General features: G+C 37.4%; 1 protein-coding gene across 1 annotated transcript; it reads left to right on the forward strand.

Annotated features, from left to right (window-relative positions):
* The first annotated feature begins 7,112 nt into the window (after positions 1 to 7,112).
* On the forward strand, positions 7,113 to 17,108 carry LOC127424407 (EMILIN-3-like). The gene is made up of 4 exons (XM_051669592.1): positions 7,113 to 7,258; positions 12,254 to 12,373; positions 12,493 to 13,217; positions 15,148 to 17,108. Exons 1-4 carry the CDS (start codon positions 7,113 to 7,115, stop codon positions 17,106 to 17,108), a joined length of 2,952 nt encoding a protein of 983 aa, XP_051525552.1.
* Positions 17,109 to 20,177: the final 3,069 nt, after the last annotated feature.

Here is a 20,177-nt window from a genome sequence, read left to right on the forward strand (position 1 = left end):
ACTATTTTGTGGAGTAGCACACACCCCCATAAAGTGGCAGATGCTTTGGGAGAGGTGATTACTGCTTTTGGAAAAGGTCATGAGGCATCAGTGTATTACTCCCTGCTGGTTCGGAGTCTGGGGGAATTGGGTAATTTGGACTTGTTTATGGGAAAGTGGGGCAAATATTTGCCATTTTTGGAGGGCTGTCGGGGTGGGACAGTGGAGAGAGATGTAGAGGTTATATGTGTGATTTATTATATTTTATTAATTATTTTATTTTTTAATATTTGTTTTTGTGTGTCTATAATTAAGTTCGGGGGGGGTAGTAATAGAGGGGGTTAAGTATTGATTCTGTAGGTATATGTTCTTGCTTTTATGTGTTAATATAGGAATCAATAAAAAAAATTTAGTGTAAAACAATTTTTTTAATTCAGTAAAAATTGAATCAAATTAAAGTAGAACAATTACCAGTAATTTTCAACATAACATTGCATATTATTTTATCATATGAAGTTCTTTTATACAGATCCTCAAAATACAACATTGAAGTTATTTTTGTCAAATAAAGTCCTGCACAACAGAGGATGACAGATATGAGGTATTGCTGAAATATAATACAAATATTATTTTATTATTATTATTATTACAGTGAATATTACATACTGTAGCTAAACAGTAGTGATTCATTGTATTTTATTTTACCAGTGCTTTTATTTTGACACAATATTGAGTGAAGTGGTGTAGTGACGACAGCTTCACGCACCTCCGGAAGAGTAGGTCGCTACTTGACCCTGTGTGATTACAAACATTGACTAAATATGTAGTCCGTGTGTGCACATGCAGACTATATATTTATTTAATTAAACTGCAGCCTTTATTGTTTAATAATCACACTAGGATACATTGTGGATTTAATTTGTGCACTGAATGTTTACACAATGACATTTAGTTTGTCAGATGGGATCGGTTTTTAGTATCAGAGTATTTTTATGAGCACAAGTACATGAGCACAGTACCGGTATCGGTATCGGGACATCCCTAGTCTTATGAATTACTTTTATGCTGCTTTTACATCCTTTTTGGACTTTCCAAGTTCTGGCCACCATTCACTTGCATTGCACTGGACCAACAGAGATTATATATTCTTCTAAAAATCTTTGTTTGGGTTCAGCAGAAGAAAGGAAGTCATACACATCTGGGATGGTATGAGGGTGAGTAAATGATGAGATAATTTTCATTTTTAGGTGAACTATCCCTTTAAGTCACAAGCCAGGACATTTTCAGTACTCTTTTATTATGCACCATGCAAACTGACAAATCTAGTAACTATTTTTTTCTCATAATCCCCTTTTTTAACCTCTTTTCAGCCTGGTATCTTCTAAACTAACTTTAAACACCCGATTAATCAATAATAAGCTATTAGCTGTCAATTGTACGTAATGTGTGTCGAACTACGGAAAGCTGAAAGGCAATTTTTTTTAGTCAGGCTAGTGAAGAAGTTCGTGAATTTTAACATTTGTTTCGAAATTCCAAGCTACTTTCCATGCACATTTTGGTAATTATGGCCTTGTTTATCCCGATATCTGATGATGATCCAATAACAATTGGGCAGTGGTAAATGCAGTTGTAAACAGGACCCAAAATGTTTTGTTACCTGATCACTCAAACCACATTCGTAGGTAGTCAGAAAAACACCACACTGCATTTTTAGTGTAAATGACAGCAGTAAAGGACCGCCTACTTACCCACAAACAGTCCTTGCTGTAAAATAGTGGTTTTAAACAGTTACATAAATATTTAAAAAAAATAACCGTCCAATCGAACGATTTGGAAAAGCCGTTACATACACAGACTTCATAGAACACCTTCAGTATGCTATATGCAGTGCCACAGATGAATTCGCTTTGAATAAAGTGTCTCCTAAATGAGTTCATGTGGATTGAGTCACATGTGAGGTATGCACATCTGAAATTAATTTAATACAGGTACTCAACTAAAAAAACGATTCCTCTCAAAAAGTCACATTTTTGGCATTGGGGATATTATAGCCTTTGTGTTGGGCCCTGCAGCATCCCGGCCCATATGAGTTCAAACTTTTCACACAAAAGCAGTTGGCCTGGCAAAAGCTAAGCACTGCTACATATATACTCCTAGATAGGCACATCAGACCAGATTTTCATTGCTCCTAACACCATTAGGGGTTTGGGGTTGGTCCCATATGCCAGTGAATGAAAGTGAAATAAAATAATAATAATAATAATAATAATAATAATAATGCACCAGTTGAATCAGTAAAAACATAGGCCACATTCAAGAATGAGTTGCCAAGAAAACTTTTACAAGTGTTGTTGTACATCTGTCTGGTTGTTCTGGCTGCAGGAGAAGAAATTAATGACCGCTCTTGGTTCTGGAAAAAGAACCTGTTTAAACAGTCTTGTTTCCATACGTTTCTGTATAGTGAAAAGGTGCCAGGCATCAGCCACACTTCACACCAAACATGACAGCCTTTAGCAGACAAACACACTGCTGACTTAACTGATTTCACCATCAGGGGTTGAATGTAACTGGTTGGTGCTATTTTTAGCAGACAAAGACAAAAGAAAAAACGATGCAAGACAGAGAGAGAAAGTAATACATCTTGGTCCATGTCAAAGGCCTTTCCAAAACTTTTGCTTATAATATCCCCATGGGGAACATTTGACCCTGCACACACCTCATAGCCTATTTTCCATGTTTTACACTGTTTAAATCATTTTCTATTTGCAACTTCTACAAGGTGCAAATAGTCATTGAAACCCTATTTTGAGGCAATTACACCTGATGAACACAGGTTCTGCCCACTACTGCATACAGAACAGCATTATATGAGAATGAGAGTCTGAGTCCTGAACAACTGGTTAACTGTGATGTCATAACCTGTGGACTTCCTGGGTGGAGGTGATTGTAAAGAATGGTGTGTATGTGTCCTGAATGGTGGTGGAAAGCCAGTGCCAGCGACATACTGTGCCTGTTTTGTCAAACAGTTGGTGAATAATATGAGGGTGTTGACACACAGATAGACAGATTTAACTTTTGGGAGTCTTTTCTTTAGAAAGCCATTTTAAAGTAAAAAAAAATGGGTTGCAGTCTAAAAAGCCCTCATTCACACAACTGAAACTACTTTATAGAGTATATAATACAATGCAATAAGTTTACATTGATAAAGGATAATGCATAGTGAGCTGGTCATTATCGCAAAATAAACCCAGACAGGGTGATCAGGACACCAACAACTCGATGAAAATGAGACGGAGTGATACGAGAAACATGCAAATCGCACAGCTATTGACCTGTTTCTGTGACGTCCCTTTTTACTCGTAGCCACCATATTTGAGGCCATCAGCAGGAGAAATTTATGGTGGTTAATGGAAAAACTTGTGAAACAATATCAAGAAAAACCTCAAAAATAGCTTTTGATACGTGCCAATTCACAGGAAAAGTGTATACAGGTCTCAAGTCAATGCAAATATTGCCAAATTTGACTTTGGCAGACATTTAAATATGTAAGAACTGCTTTTAACTCATGAAGAATACACAGAAAGTAACCAAGGCATATTAGTGTATATAACTAATATGTTTACATTGTAGTCTGGTGTGTGATTAAAGTCTGTGCTTCATAATCTTATGATATGTTGTATATTGACTAACATTAGTATATAAAATATTAAATATATAGGACTGCATACTGACATTTAGTGCTTTTTTATTTATTACAATGTGTTATGACATACCTTTATACAGTGTGGGTACTATGAATTTAACATCATACTATGTGCATTTCCAGTTTTATTGTATTCATATGTACAGACAACTGACATGTCTTAATAAATGAACAAAAGTGTTTTTATTCTTGCTCTCCCCCTTTATCGCTTCTTGACTTTGGCGAAATGAAGCCATCTCACTTGAAAGATAACTTTATTTAAAGAAAAATAACATTTTATCTCTTTCAAGTAAACAGCAGTAGGCCTTTCACTTTTTCAAAATGTATAAAAAGAAGCAAGAATTTCGCCGGCTTTTGTCTCATCCCACAGCGCAACACGCTGAAGGTATGTGGAATTTTAGTCACAATACTGTATGGCAGCGCAGTCATACAGTGACGTCACATGAAACAGGTCAATATAGAAATCAGTTGCCTGGTACAACAGTGAATTCTACAGATAGCATCCATTTTAGGCCTACATAATATTTTATGCAGATTGACCAAACGAAATCAAGTGTTCCAGAGATCTTTGTAAACAAATAATTTAATCCAATGTGATTAACAATTGAGTAAAGATACAACACAAGTGATTCATTCTAAGAAGACAGTAACATTGCATATAAAACAAAAACAGAAAGATTCATGTTAAATGTAATGAAATATAGACCTTAGTCAAGGGTAGATACCAAGAAAATGAGACTGTGAAAATTAAAAGTATAGTCCGTTCAAAAGGTGGTACTGTCTTAGGAGTTTTCGTCCAGTGAAAATTCTATAGAAAGAGAATGTAAACTATATGTAAATTATATTTAATGACGGTTTAGTGTATAATAAAGTTCAATTACCCACTCTCGATAAACATCTTATTATTTATATCCATCATCCCATGAAAAAATGTATGTAGTAATCACTTTATTTTCTGTATAGTCATAGTACAAACTGTATGTACTCAACTGTGCTGGTGGAACGGGTTTAGTAGCAACTCACTGTTTATTTGTTTCTAGCTTGCCAAGTTTGCTAATATTTGGGTAAAGTTAATAAAAAATAGTGTATATTAGTGAATCTTCATGATTTTATGATGATGGTTTAAATAATATTGTAGCCTACATTTATTTTTCTACACGCCTTTTTCGTCAGGGAAGTAGATTACTAGATGATTAAAACTCAAAATATATCAATATATTCTCATATACTATTTTTATATAATACTTATATAATATTTTGTCATAAATATCCTTTTTAGCAAGTTTGGGAACTTGACCATTCTGTGTGTTCGTGTCCCGTGGCATACACAAGCCCTCAGCAAATTATGGTAAACATTTTCAACATCGCCTTTTCTCTTTGCTTTCGTTTTTGTGACATGCAGTGTCTTTCCTGTACATTCGTTCTGCTGAGGCTAATAGATCTTTAGCTTAGACTGATGTCTGACATTACTGCAGAAATTATGCCAAATGATAAATTATGCTAAATTGTCATTTGTAATACATGTGATTTCACAATTTTGTTCATAAATTAAAAAGTATCTCATTAGAGGCAGTTAGCCTAGTTTTTTGAACACCTATATTAGTATTCAAATCATCCCCAACAGGGGTTTAAAGTCTTTTTATTTCAGACATGCATTGCCACAATAGCAGGTCTTTATAAACTGGAAAGACTGAAAATAATGTTTAAACTTCCAGATTCCTCACCCTCTTCATTAGAGCACCACAGCTCATAGAAACAGGATAAACACAGTCAGCTAATTAGCCATTGAAACTAAACAAAGGCATGTTGTGTTTTGCCCTGGTGGTTTTTTAGAAGGGAGGTTTGAGTAGGGGTGTGTGCTTACTTATGGTGAGAGAGAGGTGGCTTTTTTGCAGGTGTGCACAATTGAGGTCTATGAGTAGTAAGTAGTGTTTGGAATGCTCACTTTCTCCCCACACCTGTAGTTCAAGGATTGCAACTCAGCCACAGCCTCAAATGCTACCATAGCAACAGCCATTGATACAAGAACAGTGGACAGATGTAACAGCAGTAAAGAGAAAAGAGCGGTAACTTCAATAATTATTAGTTTGTTTAGGTCTGTTAACCATATATGGGACAAACATGGTTAAAAGGGCATTAAAGACCACACACAATAAATAAAATGCTCTCTTTCACGTTGTATAATTTTCATTAGAGCTGTTTTGCTATCATCAGGTAATTGTTACTGTTTACAGTCTGACTCCAAGTGTTTATCTGAGGAAAACTGTATTTGTTCCATATGGCTGTGTCTATTTTTGTGTTTGTGCATGTGACCACAGCCTACAACTAATCCATATGTTCTTAACTTATGTACAGAGCCATATGCTCCTATATCATTCAGTGTTCAGCCAAACAGGCTATAATCAGAAAGATTACATAAGACTGACAGTGTAAAACACTTTCTGAAAACATGATGACCAAGTAGAATACAACACAACATATTCAAAATGATCCAACATTGTACCACATGTATACACTACAGTTTTTACTATATAATTTCAAAAAGCAATAGGTGTTGTGTTGTTATATCATGACAGTCTTGATAATTACTATTACTGGTAATTAATGAATGTTTTGATACAAACATTTTAAATCAATTAATATATATATATATATATATATATATATATATATATATATATATATATATATATATATATGCTTAACAGTAAAACAAAATGATAATTAAAGGTAAAGTTCACAGAAAAATGAAAATTCTGTCATCATTTACTCATAATTTAAAGGATGTGTTCATTGCATCTTTCTTCCACAAAAATACAGTGAATAATGACTGAGGCTTATTTCTGTGTTCCACTGAAGAAAGAAAGTCATACAGGTTTTTGAACAACATGAGCGTCAATAAATATTAAGACAATTAAAATTTTTGGTGAACTATCCCATTAATATTCAGTTCGTAATATTAATTCGTTTTATCCATCTTTAACTCTTTCCATTGAAATTTATCCTGAACTGTGTGGGTCAGGTCTCAAAATGCCACCTTTGTGTGAATTGTGTTAGGTGACAAAGTGGGTTGGTCTATGTAAATGAGGTGGCCCAGTGTTTTATGAGGTGGCCAAGACTCTCGACCACAGCAGTCTGCAGGAATCTTCTCAGCATCACCATTTTGGACACCAGAACTTTTTCTGTGCATTTACTGAGAGCTAATATATGTTGTTTTAATCTGAAAGCTTTTTTTGTAATTTATAAGAGTGATTAGGCAGGCAGATGTGACACTAGCAAGTAATACTTTTTTTTAATGGACTTAATGCATCTGCCAGTTTCTAGGTCTATATGCTCATTTATTTTATTTTATTTATAATAAATTCTGGCAATTGAGGGTTTGTCCTCTGTCACTTAACTCTCAGTATTGATAACATCACAGTATTGGATGATGAACTTGCAGTGTTTTCTCCATCTTCGGATTCTCCTGAGTGCTATACTGACTGTGACAGCTTTTCACCCTCCACCCAACCAATTCAGCCACTACTCTGGACCCCCACCACAATACGGCTCCCCGAAACCAGCTGCTAGACATGAGTGAGTATCCATGAGTGAAACACAAATTCCCTATATTATTATTTGCACAGGTGGTCAAATGGCTGTTGAATGCTAAATAAATTAAACTAAATTCCAGACACATTTAGAAGGCAATACTGCATGTAATCTGATTTGTTTTGGCCATTTTACATTTTTAATCCATTAAAAAATACTTGTTGGTAAAAATGTATAATTATCATCCCATGTTCAGGGTTGGGCTGTAACGGAATAATTGTAATGATTCGTATTCAGAATAGAAAAATGAATTAACTGTATTCCGCCCCCGTTACGTTTTCAAGCACGTGTATTCAGAAAACAGTTCCTTTATCCACCTTTTTCCTACTTCCTGTGATGCTTAGCGAGAAATATGTGCGTTACTTCCGTTGTCAAGTTAACACAGCTGTTAATGTGGTATACGTCCATTCATTCTTTCATTGTGGTGTTGGGATTTTGAGGAGAGCGTGTATGATTTCATATGGACATACATCAATCACTATATCAGTGTGTTACTGAACCATAATAAACTGCAAAAAAGTCATAAAGACAAAGAAAGTGTGAAAAAAATAGGCATGCTGTTTCTCCCAGATGCAGCTGAGATTTAATCTAAGCACAAATGCAATATTTCGAGCAAAATTATTGGTTGTTTTAGTGGAGTACCTGTGTTAGTTCAGCTTCAGATGTGTGTGCTTGTCATCTTGTCACCCTGCATGTTCAAATCTGACAGACACACTGAGGAAGAGCCGGGAAGTTCTCATACTTAGGTATGTAATTGCTTTTTCCGTTTTACGATCGGACGGTTATTTCCTTTTAAATCCGCACGTAAGTTTAAACATTTGTTCGGAGGGTGATTGACTAGTGAGAGGTGATGCTTTGCTGCTGTCCGGGACGTATCAGGATGCCATTTTAAACCTCAAATGCGATGTGGTTTTTGACTACCTCTCTATGTGGTTTTTGTGACCCAATAACAAAACATTTTGTTTACAACTATATTTGGTGCTGACCATTTGTGAAAGGATCATCAGAAACACGTCTATAACCAACTATAAACAGGGTCTAAAATGACTGCAGCCAGAGCTAGGGAAAGCTATAGAACGACTTCCGGCGTAAGTTCCAACCACATTCGTTTCCCCACTAAAACCCCCAGGAAAAAGGTGGATACAATTTTGTTAGAATACTTTTAGAATACTTCTCTCAGCCGTGTTTCTACATTAGGGGCAAGTGGGGCTGGGCCCCACTAGAGGTGGCGCTGTTGAGCAAATTGCATGGCATCATCATACATTTATTTTAAGAAATAAAATATTTTCCATAACTTAAAAGTGTTTTATGTCCATTATACAAGAAAAAAGTATATATTAATTTGAGAATTTATATTATTATTAAGGTATGCTACGTAAAAGCCATTTATTCATTCTCATTTGTTATACGTGGGGCTAGCACTTTATCCCCAATGTTAATCAACAGAGATCTGGAGAACGTCACGCACATGTGCAACGAGCGTGCAATGATGGCCATCCTCCATGAGCGTGATGTGAGCGAGGTGTGAGCTGGGCGGTCGCGTTGGATGTTCACATTGGCCAGGTCTCTTCCGCGATAAATAGCAGCGCCTCTGCGCAGGAAATAAAGTTTGGGGTCCTGCGCCAAATTTTTTCTTTAATAAAGTCATAATTAGCTGAGGTTATTACTGCTTCAATGACAACAGCAGGCAATCAAATGCACTTCATCTTTATCAGCACACTTGGTTGTGATTGGTTAATGTTGTGTCTATACTGTACACCTATTTACACAGAATGGCAAAATGTCCGGGAGTTTATTAATTATTTCCTTTGTTAAGTTATTTTACTCAGTTTACTTGCATGCAGACATAGAAATTGTAGTGTACTCTTCGTTTTAATAATTTTAATTTGCTTTTGTGTCTTTTCAATAATCTTCTGATTATTTTAGTGTTATACTCAGGGCCGTAGCAAGGTAATCTGGGCCCCCAGACTATACATTGCTCTGGGCCCCTTTCCTATAAAAAAAATACAGTTTAGAATTTGTTGTGGGGCCCCCTGGACCTTTGGGCCCCTAGAATCGTTACCACCTTTCACCCCACTAGTTACGGTCTTGGTTCTACTGTCGTTCAGATTTTTTGTTATGCTATTCATTCAAGTTAGTGAGATAATATGCACACCCTTTGACAATTTTCCTATTTGTGGTTTACTTTCACGGTCACTTGAGCTTTTTTGATGTGGATGTGCAGGTCTTAGTGGTGTTTTATGCTGAGATTAAATTATTAGGCATGTTTCTGTGCCATCATGTTCACATGTTGCCCAAAAAAATTTATTTATTCGTCACTCTCTGTAAAATTTCTGTCATGGTCTATTTTTATCAGTCATACTTGTTTTCATTTTACAAGTACTAGGGCATTGATGTGCGAAGTATCTATTATAATGGCACATATATGATAGTAGAAAATGCTTTTATGATAAAAATTTGGACTCCCCTTGTTTGAGTCCAGTCAGATACATGAAATCAGATACCCTCTACTCAAAATCTAATCACAAAAGAGATGCACAATACAGATGTAAATGATGATGGTGCCAGTTAATAAGCATCTAATATGCATATTAATACCAGGGAATAAACAGGGGCCGGTTGCACCAGCTATATGTACGTTACAACCCTTAGTATGATCTTTACGTCCTAACTTACGTGAGAACTTACGCACAGCTGGTGCAACCCTACCCAGGACACATGCACAGCAGGAATGTGAAGGACAAAGAGTGAAGTCAAAACTGATGCTCTAGGTTAAAATGTTTTCTTGTTTCTTTTTTATCTGTCAAAATAACAGACAGAATTTTGTATTATTCGTTAATGTTTCAAAGATCGGTCAAATAATTGATTGTTAAGTGATTGTTTGTGCCCCACACTAAATAATGACCCTGAGACGCCACTGACTTTTCTCATAATGAACACAAAATAAGGCATAAAGAATGTTTTTTTATTATTATTATTGTCAATCAAGTGAGAAACTTGATTGTTTTTCTGAACAGCGCAAATGCATGCTGCAAATGCGTCTTTTCTCATGGTAGGGTTGCACCAGCTGTGTGTAAGGTCTCACTTAATTTGAGATGTAAAGTTCACACTAAGGGCTTAGTAACTAGTTAGTTTGTAACTAAGTCAGTGCTTAATTTGGTTTGCACCACCTGTTCTTAAGGCAAGACTTAACTAGTAGGTTGTAAGCTCACCGTAAAGGATGCGTAGTCACATAATATGACGTTTACTGGTAACACTTTGTAATAATGGTCCGTCATTAATAGGTAATTATGCAGGAATTAATGCAGGATTAATGAGTAATACTACATTAACACTTTAGTTACTACTATTATGGAAACATGATTAACCAATCAGTAAGTAATAGCAAACTGATGACTGAGGTAGTTCACTGTTAGGTAATCAAAAATTACTGAATTTGATCTGCCTCATTGAGAACTATTAACTAACTATGGCTAATTTAAAATACTACTAATTAATTACTAATCAAAACATTAACATGTGTCTAAAATGTGAATGAATATGTTTTTATTGTGAACAAAACATTTTTTTGAATGTCTGTGAATGTTTGTTAACTATCTGTTTGATTAAATGAATAAAATGTGGGAACAAACACTTGAGTATTCATTACTAACTGACAAGTAACACCTCAGTTACTATTAATGGTTTATAATGTGTTTTCACTTTAGAATAATGGTCCAGATAACCTTTAACTCCCAAGGAAGGAAACAGTAAGATCTCATTAATTAATAATCTGTTATCATGACCCTCACTTTAAAATAATGGTCATTAGTAATTCCTTCATACTTATGTGGTAACACTTGACTCATTACTTATGGGTTACCAGAATTATTTAAAAAAGACCTTCAGCATCAAACATGCAAAAGTTAATAATATTTTAATCAACAGAAGAGATATCCTAAGGAATACACAGGTTGGGCACATACATCCCTATATTTCTGTAATATAAGCTAAAATTATTACATTTGGTCCCCATCAGTCCTGAATATGTGGTTACATCCTTGACTATGATATTCTACCAGACACTGTAGCCTTGATTTAGCGAACTGTTACATTCATAAATTAATTCCCACAAAGAACCCATGCATGATCTTGTTCACAATAAAAACATAATCATTCACATTTTAGACACGTTAATGTTTTGAATAGTAATTAATTAGTAGTTATTTAAAATTAGCCATAGTTAGTTAATAGTTCTCAGTGAGGCAGATCAAATTCAGTAATTGCTGATTAACTAACAGTGAACTGCCTCAGTCATCAGTTCACTATTACTTACTGATTGGTTAATCATGTTTCCATATTAGTTAATAGTAGTAACTAAAGTGTTAATGTAGTACTACTCATTTGTCCTGCATTAATTCCTGCATAATTACCTAATGATGGACCATTATTATAAAGTGTTACCCGTTTACCTGTATTTATCCAATAAGCAGCCTTGAAATTTGTACACAGAAGTGTTAAACAGCCGTGAATTTCAGTCTGATTTTGTTCAAACCTTGTTTGCTCAAGTAACTGTCAATTTTAATAAATTATATCCCCACTGAAATATGACATGTAATAAAACAAGATTTCATTAATGGTAGGCTATATTTAGTCTATGTAAATAACAATATTGGTAGTGATATCTACACCCAATGTATTATTTAGAAGTGTTTTCATAAAGAATAAATACCACATGATTTCTGTATTTTGTTGTATCTAATATTAAAAACTATATATTTTTTTTTTTTACAATTAGTAAACGCAGCATATGCAGTATAGCACAGCAAAAAAACGGTTATTTTATCAAGTCAAGTAATTTGTATTTGTATAGTGCTTTTCACAATACAGTTTCAAAGCAAATTCATCAGTGTTTAGAGAGTGTGAATAATGGATCTTTGTGCTGTAGACCACCTCAGTCATTGAGAGTAAAAGCTCCCCCACCCAACTCTCTCTCTTCAGGAACTACTGTGCATTTGTTGTGGAGAAGACTGTCTCATTCACTGTTCAGGGTGGAGCAGCGCCCTTTGTGAAGGCAGAGTACAACAAGTGTGCCTGGGGTCAGAAATGCCCAGTTCTAAAGTAAGACATTAGCAATTAATAATTGTTTACTCTTAACTCACAATGTTTGTGTAATAAATTTGTACAGTTACACACACTTTTTGATTGAGTTTATTTTGACACCCTGTGTGTTCTCACAGGTATTGCATGTTCTATAAGCCCATGTACAAAGTGGCATATAAGACTCTGACTGAGCTGGAGTGGAAATGTTGTCCTGGATATGCAGGTGTTGGTTGCACTGCAGTCTATGGAATGAAAGCAAGGCCCATTTTCAAAGGACCAATGCCTGCACAGAAGGGTCCTATGCCTCCTTTCAAAGGGCCAATGCCTGCGCAAAAGGATCCTATGTCTTCTTTTAAAGGGACCATGCCTGTGCATAAGGGTCCTATGCCTCCTTTCAAATGGCCAATGCCTGCGCAGAAGGAACCTGTGCCTTCTTATAAAGGGCACATACCTGCACATAAGGGTCCTAGACCCTCATTTAAAGGTCATTATCCCTCTAAAAAGGGTACAATGCCTTATTTTAAAGGGCAAATTCTCCGACCCAGCCATAGCAGGAACCCCTGGAATAAACCTCAGGCACCATCTAATAACATGAATGGATACCCAGGCCCCAGTGTTGGGCCCACTTTCCGAGACACCTCATTTGAAGCTTATCCGGACCACCAGGGGCCTGAAGTAGATCATCCCAAACCAATGCCAGACCCTGAAGATCCTGGCCATGATCTAATCTCTGAAGAGCCTGAGCCAATCACAGACTACCAGGACCCTCAGCCAGAAAACCATGGCACTATACCAGAACACAGTGAGACAGAGCCTGTTCCCAATGCACAGATACCCTCTGGTGGTAGTGAAACAAGCCTAGGTGAGGAAGCTTTAGTTTATAATGTAGCAAAGTTACAGTTATAAATACACATTTTTAAGAAATAAAATAAAAATTTTTTAGGTATATGATTTTAGTCAAAATCATTAAATAAGTGAGATGTCCAATGATGATTTTATGATATAAGTAATATAAATAAATGACTATATACCAGTGGCATGCAGTCGTCTCCTTCAAACCCTTTTGAGAAGGGGTGACATAAACTGAGACAGAAACGTTATTCAAATTATGAAATGTTTTTTCACTCATTTATGTAACAAAGTATGTGCATTAAGTAAATAAATGCATTAAAATACATAAATATACAGCTTCAAAAACAACTTAAATGTAATGCATACTACCATAATTATTTTCGCATTGTTCCTGTTTGACGGAGTGTAAGCGGTCCATGACAGCCAATCGAAACTACTCATTATCACGCTGTTTTCTCCCAATTTTGAATGCTCAACTCCTACTACTTAGTAGGTCCTCGTGGTGGCGCGGTTACTCACCTCAATCCAGGTGGTGGAGGACAAGTCTCAGTTGCCTCCACTTCTGAGAACATCAATCTGCACATCTTATCACGTTGCTCATTGTGCATGACACTGCAGAGACTCAGCATGTGGAGGCTCATGCTACTCTCCGCAATCCACGCACATCTTACCACGTGCCCCATTGAGAGCGAGAACCACTAATTGCGACCACGAGGAGGTTACCCCATGTGACTCTACCCTCCCTAGCAACCGTGTCGAACTCATGACTTCAGGGGTGGTAGTCAACGTCAGTACTCGCTGAGCTACCCAGGCCCCCCTATTGTGCTGTATCTTTACATTTCTGTGTCCCTCTTCACAGGAGATTTTGAAGAGTTCTGTAATTAATTTGTATTACCAGAGTGACAGAAAACCTGACCTATTTTCACATTGGGGGTTGGGCATCAGCAGTCTGCACCTTCACAGATCCAAGGAGAAGGGATTACACTTTGAACGCAAGTTGGGAAAGTTACCCTTCCTGTAGCCGTGTTTTTGTCTCTACCTGAGGTTACCATGAACAGTGTGACATGTCCAGCTTCAAGCAGAGCAAGCAGTCTTAAATCCATGGATGATTTGCAGGGAAGAATCCGAATGACATTATTTTCTTCAAATGAACGGACTAATTAAAAACATTCCTGCACTGTGCACAATCATAATTTATTGCTATGTCAAAGATACTTTGTTCTCACAATCGCATCCACTGAGTGTAGCTTCCATGAAAGAAACACAACAGAAAAAGTGTCACTGAAAATAGCCGTATTTTGACTAACACCCTGTCAACACAGGACTTGAGCTGCGTTTTGCTCCAAAAGCAAATAGATCATATTATAATCAATGAAGCTGTCAATAATGGAAGCATCTGTTGCAGCAGCGCACTGACAGTAAACGGATGCCCTATTCCATTTAGCGCTGCACGCGCTTGCGCTACTCCTGCCCACCAGAAAAATAAACAGTTTAGAATGTTCGTTTTGACACACCAATGTAGACATCCTCAATCCGTCGTGGCACATCGGGGACTGTGAGGTAATATTATGGGGTGTATTTTTGTGTACGCAGTCAGGGTGGGGGGAGGTTGGGGTAGATTGAAAGGGTTGCCAATTTGTACTCTGCATGCCACTGCTATATACTGTACATTCAAATTTAAATTCTGTATTTCACTTTTTAAATTGCCAAAGCAGGGACAGGAGAGATAATAACATTATTTCACTGTCATCCTTTACATTGTATTTTAAAAAGTTCAGTAGCTTTTCAGAACAGTGTATTTATAAATATAAAGAATTAATCTTGATTTGTAATGGCAGCTGTGTAGTTTTAGTTTTAGTTTTAGAATCTGCATTTTTTTCCCCACAAACTGCTTCTTTAAATAAGCCCAGAGTAACAAAATAAATAACATTTATTCACAGATCATGATGACAACAGTATTGAAGACGAACGGCTGGATAGGCTAGAGGAGGATGTGCAGAGACTCTCACTTGGTCTTGAGACTCTCCGTGGTACAGTGACAGGCCTGGAGGACAGCTTACGTGCTTCCCTCCGTGAAGATGCCAATTGGATGTTGAGTGCACTCATTTCTGCTGCTCCCAGCCCTATTGCTGCTCCATCTCTTTCCAGAGACAATTCCGTAGGTTTTGGAGATCTGCCTGGAGGTGCACTGGATATTGAAAGTTCAGATGTGGTGGGGCAGTTCCCAAACCTGGCTGATTTAGCTGAAAAGTTATCAGAGCTACGTGCGGATCTAGTTGCGAAGACATCTGAGCTGGCAGAGTTGAGAGGAGTAGTCTTGGTTCACAATAACATCCTTAAAAGTCTATCTGGTGGGTCAGTGAACCTGACTCAAGCTGACTTTCAAAAAGTCCTGGAGGCACTGGTGGAGTCCAAAATGAGTGAGGCTCGGGTAGCAATCCTAGACGGGTTTGAAAAGAGAGTGGAGAGTGCTGAGAAGCGATGCGAAGGTCTGGTGACAGAGGTGCGACTCCAGTGCAAGGACGAAATTTTGAATGGACAGGATCATATTGAGCAAGTCCAAGACATAAGGGCAACACAATTGAGGACAGAACTTAAAAAACTCCAAGCTCAACTTCAGCACCTGGAGCCTGAAGAGGGTTGCTGTATTGCAGTGTCAGGTCTAACTGAAAGGGTAGTTTATCTGGAGCAATCAGTGGGTGGCTTGAATGAATCCCAAATACACCTTCGTGCCGAACTTGGTGGACACAAGGACCATATAGAGGGCATGTTGGAGGGCCGGCTAAGCTATGTCAAAGACAAGCTGAAGATTACACTGAATCAAGAGGAAGTGAACATTAGCAAAAGAGTGTCTAGTAGCCTGGCGGCACAACTTGAGGGAAAGCTAAAGGCTCTTGAAAATCGTCTCTTGGCTGCAGTGGAGGAGCTAGGTAATGTCACTGCACCAACCTTGCTGGAGGGTCAGGCTGTGCCTATGCTGGAAACTGAAGTAGAATCACTCAGAGAAAAAGTGGAAGACAATTTGGAACGTGTTCAGGAGCAGCTCAAATTCATAGAGGTCCACTGTACGTCATTGTGTATTCCACAACCTGTTCTTACAGGATATGCAGCTCCTTTGGCAACTGAAGAGAAAACAAGTGAGGATATCCACAAGAAACTGGATGGGAAACTTGATTTACAAGCAGAGAGATTGAACTGCCTCAACACCACCCTATCCAATCTTCTCATCCAATTAGCAGAGAAACAGGAGGAGGCTAGTCTTCAGGGTGAGGTGGCCCTCCTGAAAGTCACTGTAAACTCTGTTAACAGATCTCTCAGTGGCTTGCAAGAGTCACTTTGTTCTGTGATCAAAGAAGTGGGCCACACCAACCTCACCTGGCAAGAGAGAGAAGAGAGGCTTGCACAGCAGGTGAAGGGTGTGGTGCAGCTAGTGGGATGGCAAGCATCTATGTTGGGCACTGGGGAAAGAAGGTTGACCCGTCTGAAAGGGGAACTCCAGGATCTACGACGCAGAGTGTCCGGAGAACTCCAGGGTTGCCGCTCCACTGCCTTGGGTGTCCAGAAGGAGGTTACTGAAGTCGGGGGTCGTGTAACCCGTGTGGAGGGACAGTGTGGAGGCCTGGCACACCTGGCTGAAGACCTGGAGAGAATTCGAGGACAGCTGGAAAGACACTCTGATGGGCATCTGTCTCATGTAAATAGCACCCTTGTTAACCATTCTCACCAGCTGTCTAAGCTCAGAGACAGCCTCCAAAACTGCACTGGACAATCTGGGTTGACCAGGATAGCAGGGGACAATTTGTTAGCTACATCACAACAAAGGGCAGAACACCTCACAACAGAGCCAACCCATCCAAGAGGTGACCAGTTTGCATTCCCCACACAGCACAGAGGTGACTAGTATTTCAAGCAAATTTTATAAGACTGTTCTCTTGTAAACACCAACACATAGTAGACAGTCTATACTCATATAAAACATACTGTTTCATAGTATTAGTCACTCAGGAGACACTTCTCTTTTACCAACATCTGTCGTATGATCAATGTTGTTGAATTTCAGATTAAAGACCTTGTGATTGTGTGGCAATCACAAGGTCAAAACTTGAATAAATTTCTGACTTTGTTACCTCTTTTTACATTGTGTTTGTAACTTTAATAGGAATTTTCTGAAAAATGTTTAAATATATGTATATTTTTTGGTTTTTAAAAGCTGGTTCTTAATAAAATGTTACAAAATCTCACTTTATTTTTCAGTTTTTGAGCTGGTCAGACTCATTACTGTGTATATACTGTACGAATCATTAAAATTGAATATTTTGTACAATACACCGATCAGCCACAACATTAAAACCACCTGCCTAATATTGTGTAGGTCCCCCTCGTGCCGCAAAAACAGCGACAACCCCCATCTCAGATTAGCATTCTGAGATGCTATTCTTCTCACCACAGAGTGGTTATCTGAGTTACCGTAGACTTTGTCAGTTCGAACCAGTCTGGCCATTCTCTGTTGACCTCTCTCATCAACAAGGCATTTCCGTCCACAGAACTGCCACTCACTGGATGTTTTTTGTTTTTGGCACCTTTCTGAGTAAATTCTAGAAACTGTTGTGAGATCAGGAGATCAGCAGTTACAGAAATACTCAAACCAGCCCATCTGGCACCAACAATCATCCATGCGATTATCTAATCAGCCAATCATGTGGCAGTAGTGCAGTGCATAAAATCAAGCAGATACGATCAGGAGCTTCAGTTAATGTTCACATCATCCATCAGAATGTGGAAAAAAATTTGATCTCAGTGATTTGGACCATGGCATGTTTGTTGGTGCCAGATGGGCTGGTTTGAGTATTTCTATAACTGCTGATGTCCTGGGATTTTCACGCACAACAGTCTCTAGAATTTACTCCGAATGGTGCCAAAAACAAAAAACATCCAGTGAGCGGCTGTTTGGTGGATGGAAATGCCTTGTTGATGAGAGAGGTCAAAAGAGAATGGCCAGACTGGTTTGAAATGACAAGGTCTATGGTAACTCCAATAACCACTCTGTACAATTGTGGTGAGAAGAATAGCATCTCAGAATGCTATTATGAGATCCGGGTTGGCACTGTTTTGTCAGCACGAGGGGGACTTATTTTTTTAAAGTAAAATTTTTAAAATTTGATAATTTTATTCAAGATTTAGACTCTTTAGAATTAATAAAAATAATACAATAATTAAGGTTTTTTATGTAGGCCTATATAATTGCACTTCATATGTAAAAATCATGCAATAGGTGAGTGAAAAAGTGATATAAATGAATGACCATATTTGCACATTCAAATTAAAATATTGTATTTTTTAGGGATTCCCATTGTAAGCACAGGGAGCATGATAACTTTCTTTTTATCTCACTGTCATCTACATTAGATTTTAAGAGCTCAATAGCTGATAAAAACATTATACTGTATATACAGAATTAATTGCTTAATTTATAATGGCATGTAAACATCTTATTCCTTAGTTTATTTTCTCAAGCTGATGCATCCACACTCGTCGTTTTCTTCAGTTTGGCTTCAAGCTCTCCCCTTCACCCCCTCTTACATAATGTAAAGGGGGCTTTACATTATCACCACTACATTCCTTGGGAAGGAAAACAAGAGATGTGTCACAATATTTCAGCTTATTTCCTAATAACACATTTTTGTAAAGGGCTTTTAACAGCTCTTACATATAATTTTAAGGTGAATAATTAGGTCTACTAGTTGTGCTGATGAATTTTACTTACCAACAGTTTCCCCTGCTGTTTCAGTGTCTTGATGTTTTTACAGATAACAAAGGCATCATATCCAAAGAGTAATACTGCCATCAAACCAAACACCTTAAAGAAAGAGACAGAAATAGAGAAAATAAAGACAACAATGAAGTAACTGAAATGATGATGAAAGCACATGAATAATGAAATATACACAGGCAACAGGAAATAAGAAAATCTTTAACCATTTGTATACTTACTATTTGTACAGTTACAATCACAACAGTATTATTTTGGACACACACACACACACACACACACACACACACACAAACACACATACGCACACACACACACATGTTGGTGCAGCTATCGTTATGAGGACTCTCCGTAGACATAATGATTTTTATACTGTACAAACTATAGATTCTATCCCCTAACCCTAACCCTACCACTAATCCTAACCCTCACAAAAAACTTTTTTTTACATTTTCAATAAAACATCATTTATTATGTTTTTTAAGCAATTTTAATTATGGGGACACTAGAAATGTCCTCATAAACCACATTTATAGCATAATACTCTTGTAATTACCAGTTTATAACCTAAACAAAAGTCCTCGTAAACCACTTAAACCTGCCCACACACACACACACAAACACACATATAATTATTTAGCTAATTTACTCACCAGACCAACAACCACCACATATTTTCCCATCCCCAGCTCATACAGACAAGAGAAGTAATGAGGAGGAAGAGCGAACCTGTGATTGCTCTGAAGAAGCCCTGCAGGATGAAGTAGAACAAATGACTTTGTGATTTTCTAGTTAAAATAAAAAATAGATTGAGAATGAAACTATTTAATGAGCTACACTTAAATGGTCAGATGATAAAAATATCAAGTCCAGAAACTAAAGGTATTAAAAACGTATTTGCAGTATGAGGAAATAGGAAAAACATATTTGCTCTTTTACCATCCATGGGTAGAAAATTAGTTCTAGGTGCAGATTCATGCCATATATGATGAATGTGATCCTGGCCCAGGCCATCCCTATAATGGGGCTCCACAAGTAGCATCCATCAGAGACCGTTTTACAAATTATAATAATGAGACACAGGACCTAAAGCAAGAAATAAAGTATATGAAACTTTTTCTGTCCCCCGACACCCACACACCTCCTCACCTGCCATGCACATACACCTACATGTATTTGCAAATTTTTGCATTTAGAGTG

The sequence above is a fragment of the Myxocyprinus asiaticus genome, chromosome 33 (genome assembly GCF_019703515.2).
Source record: "Myxocyprinus asiaticus isolate MX2 ecotype Aquarium Trade chromosome 33, UBuf_Myxa_2, whole genome shotgun sequence".
Taxonomy (NCBI): domain Eukaryota; kingdom Metazoa; phylum Chordata; class Actinopteri; order Cypriniformes; family Catostomidae; genus Myxocyprinus; species Myxocyprinus asiaticus.

Excerpts from the sequence above, each read along its gene's own strand:
- LOC127424407 (XM_051669592.1), top strand. The coding sequence starts at position 7,113 with ATGAACTTGCAGTGTTTTCTCCATCTTCGGATTCTCCTGAGTGCTATA. Across the intron at positions 7,259-12,253 it reads AAACCAGCTGCTAGACATGA|GAACTACTGTGCATTTGTTG; the intron begins GTGAGTATCCAT and ends CTCTCTCTTCAG. Across the intron at positions 13,218-15,147 it reads TGGTAGTGAAACAAGCCTAG|ATCATGATGACAACAGTATT; the intron begins GTGAGGAAGCTT and ends ATTTATTCACAG.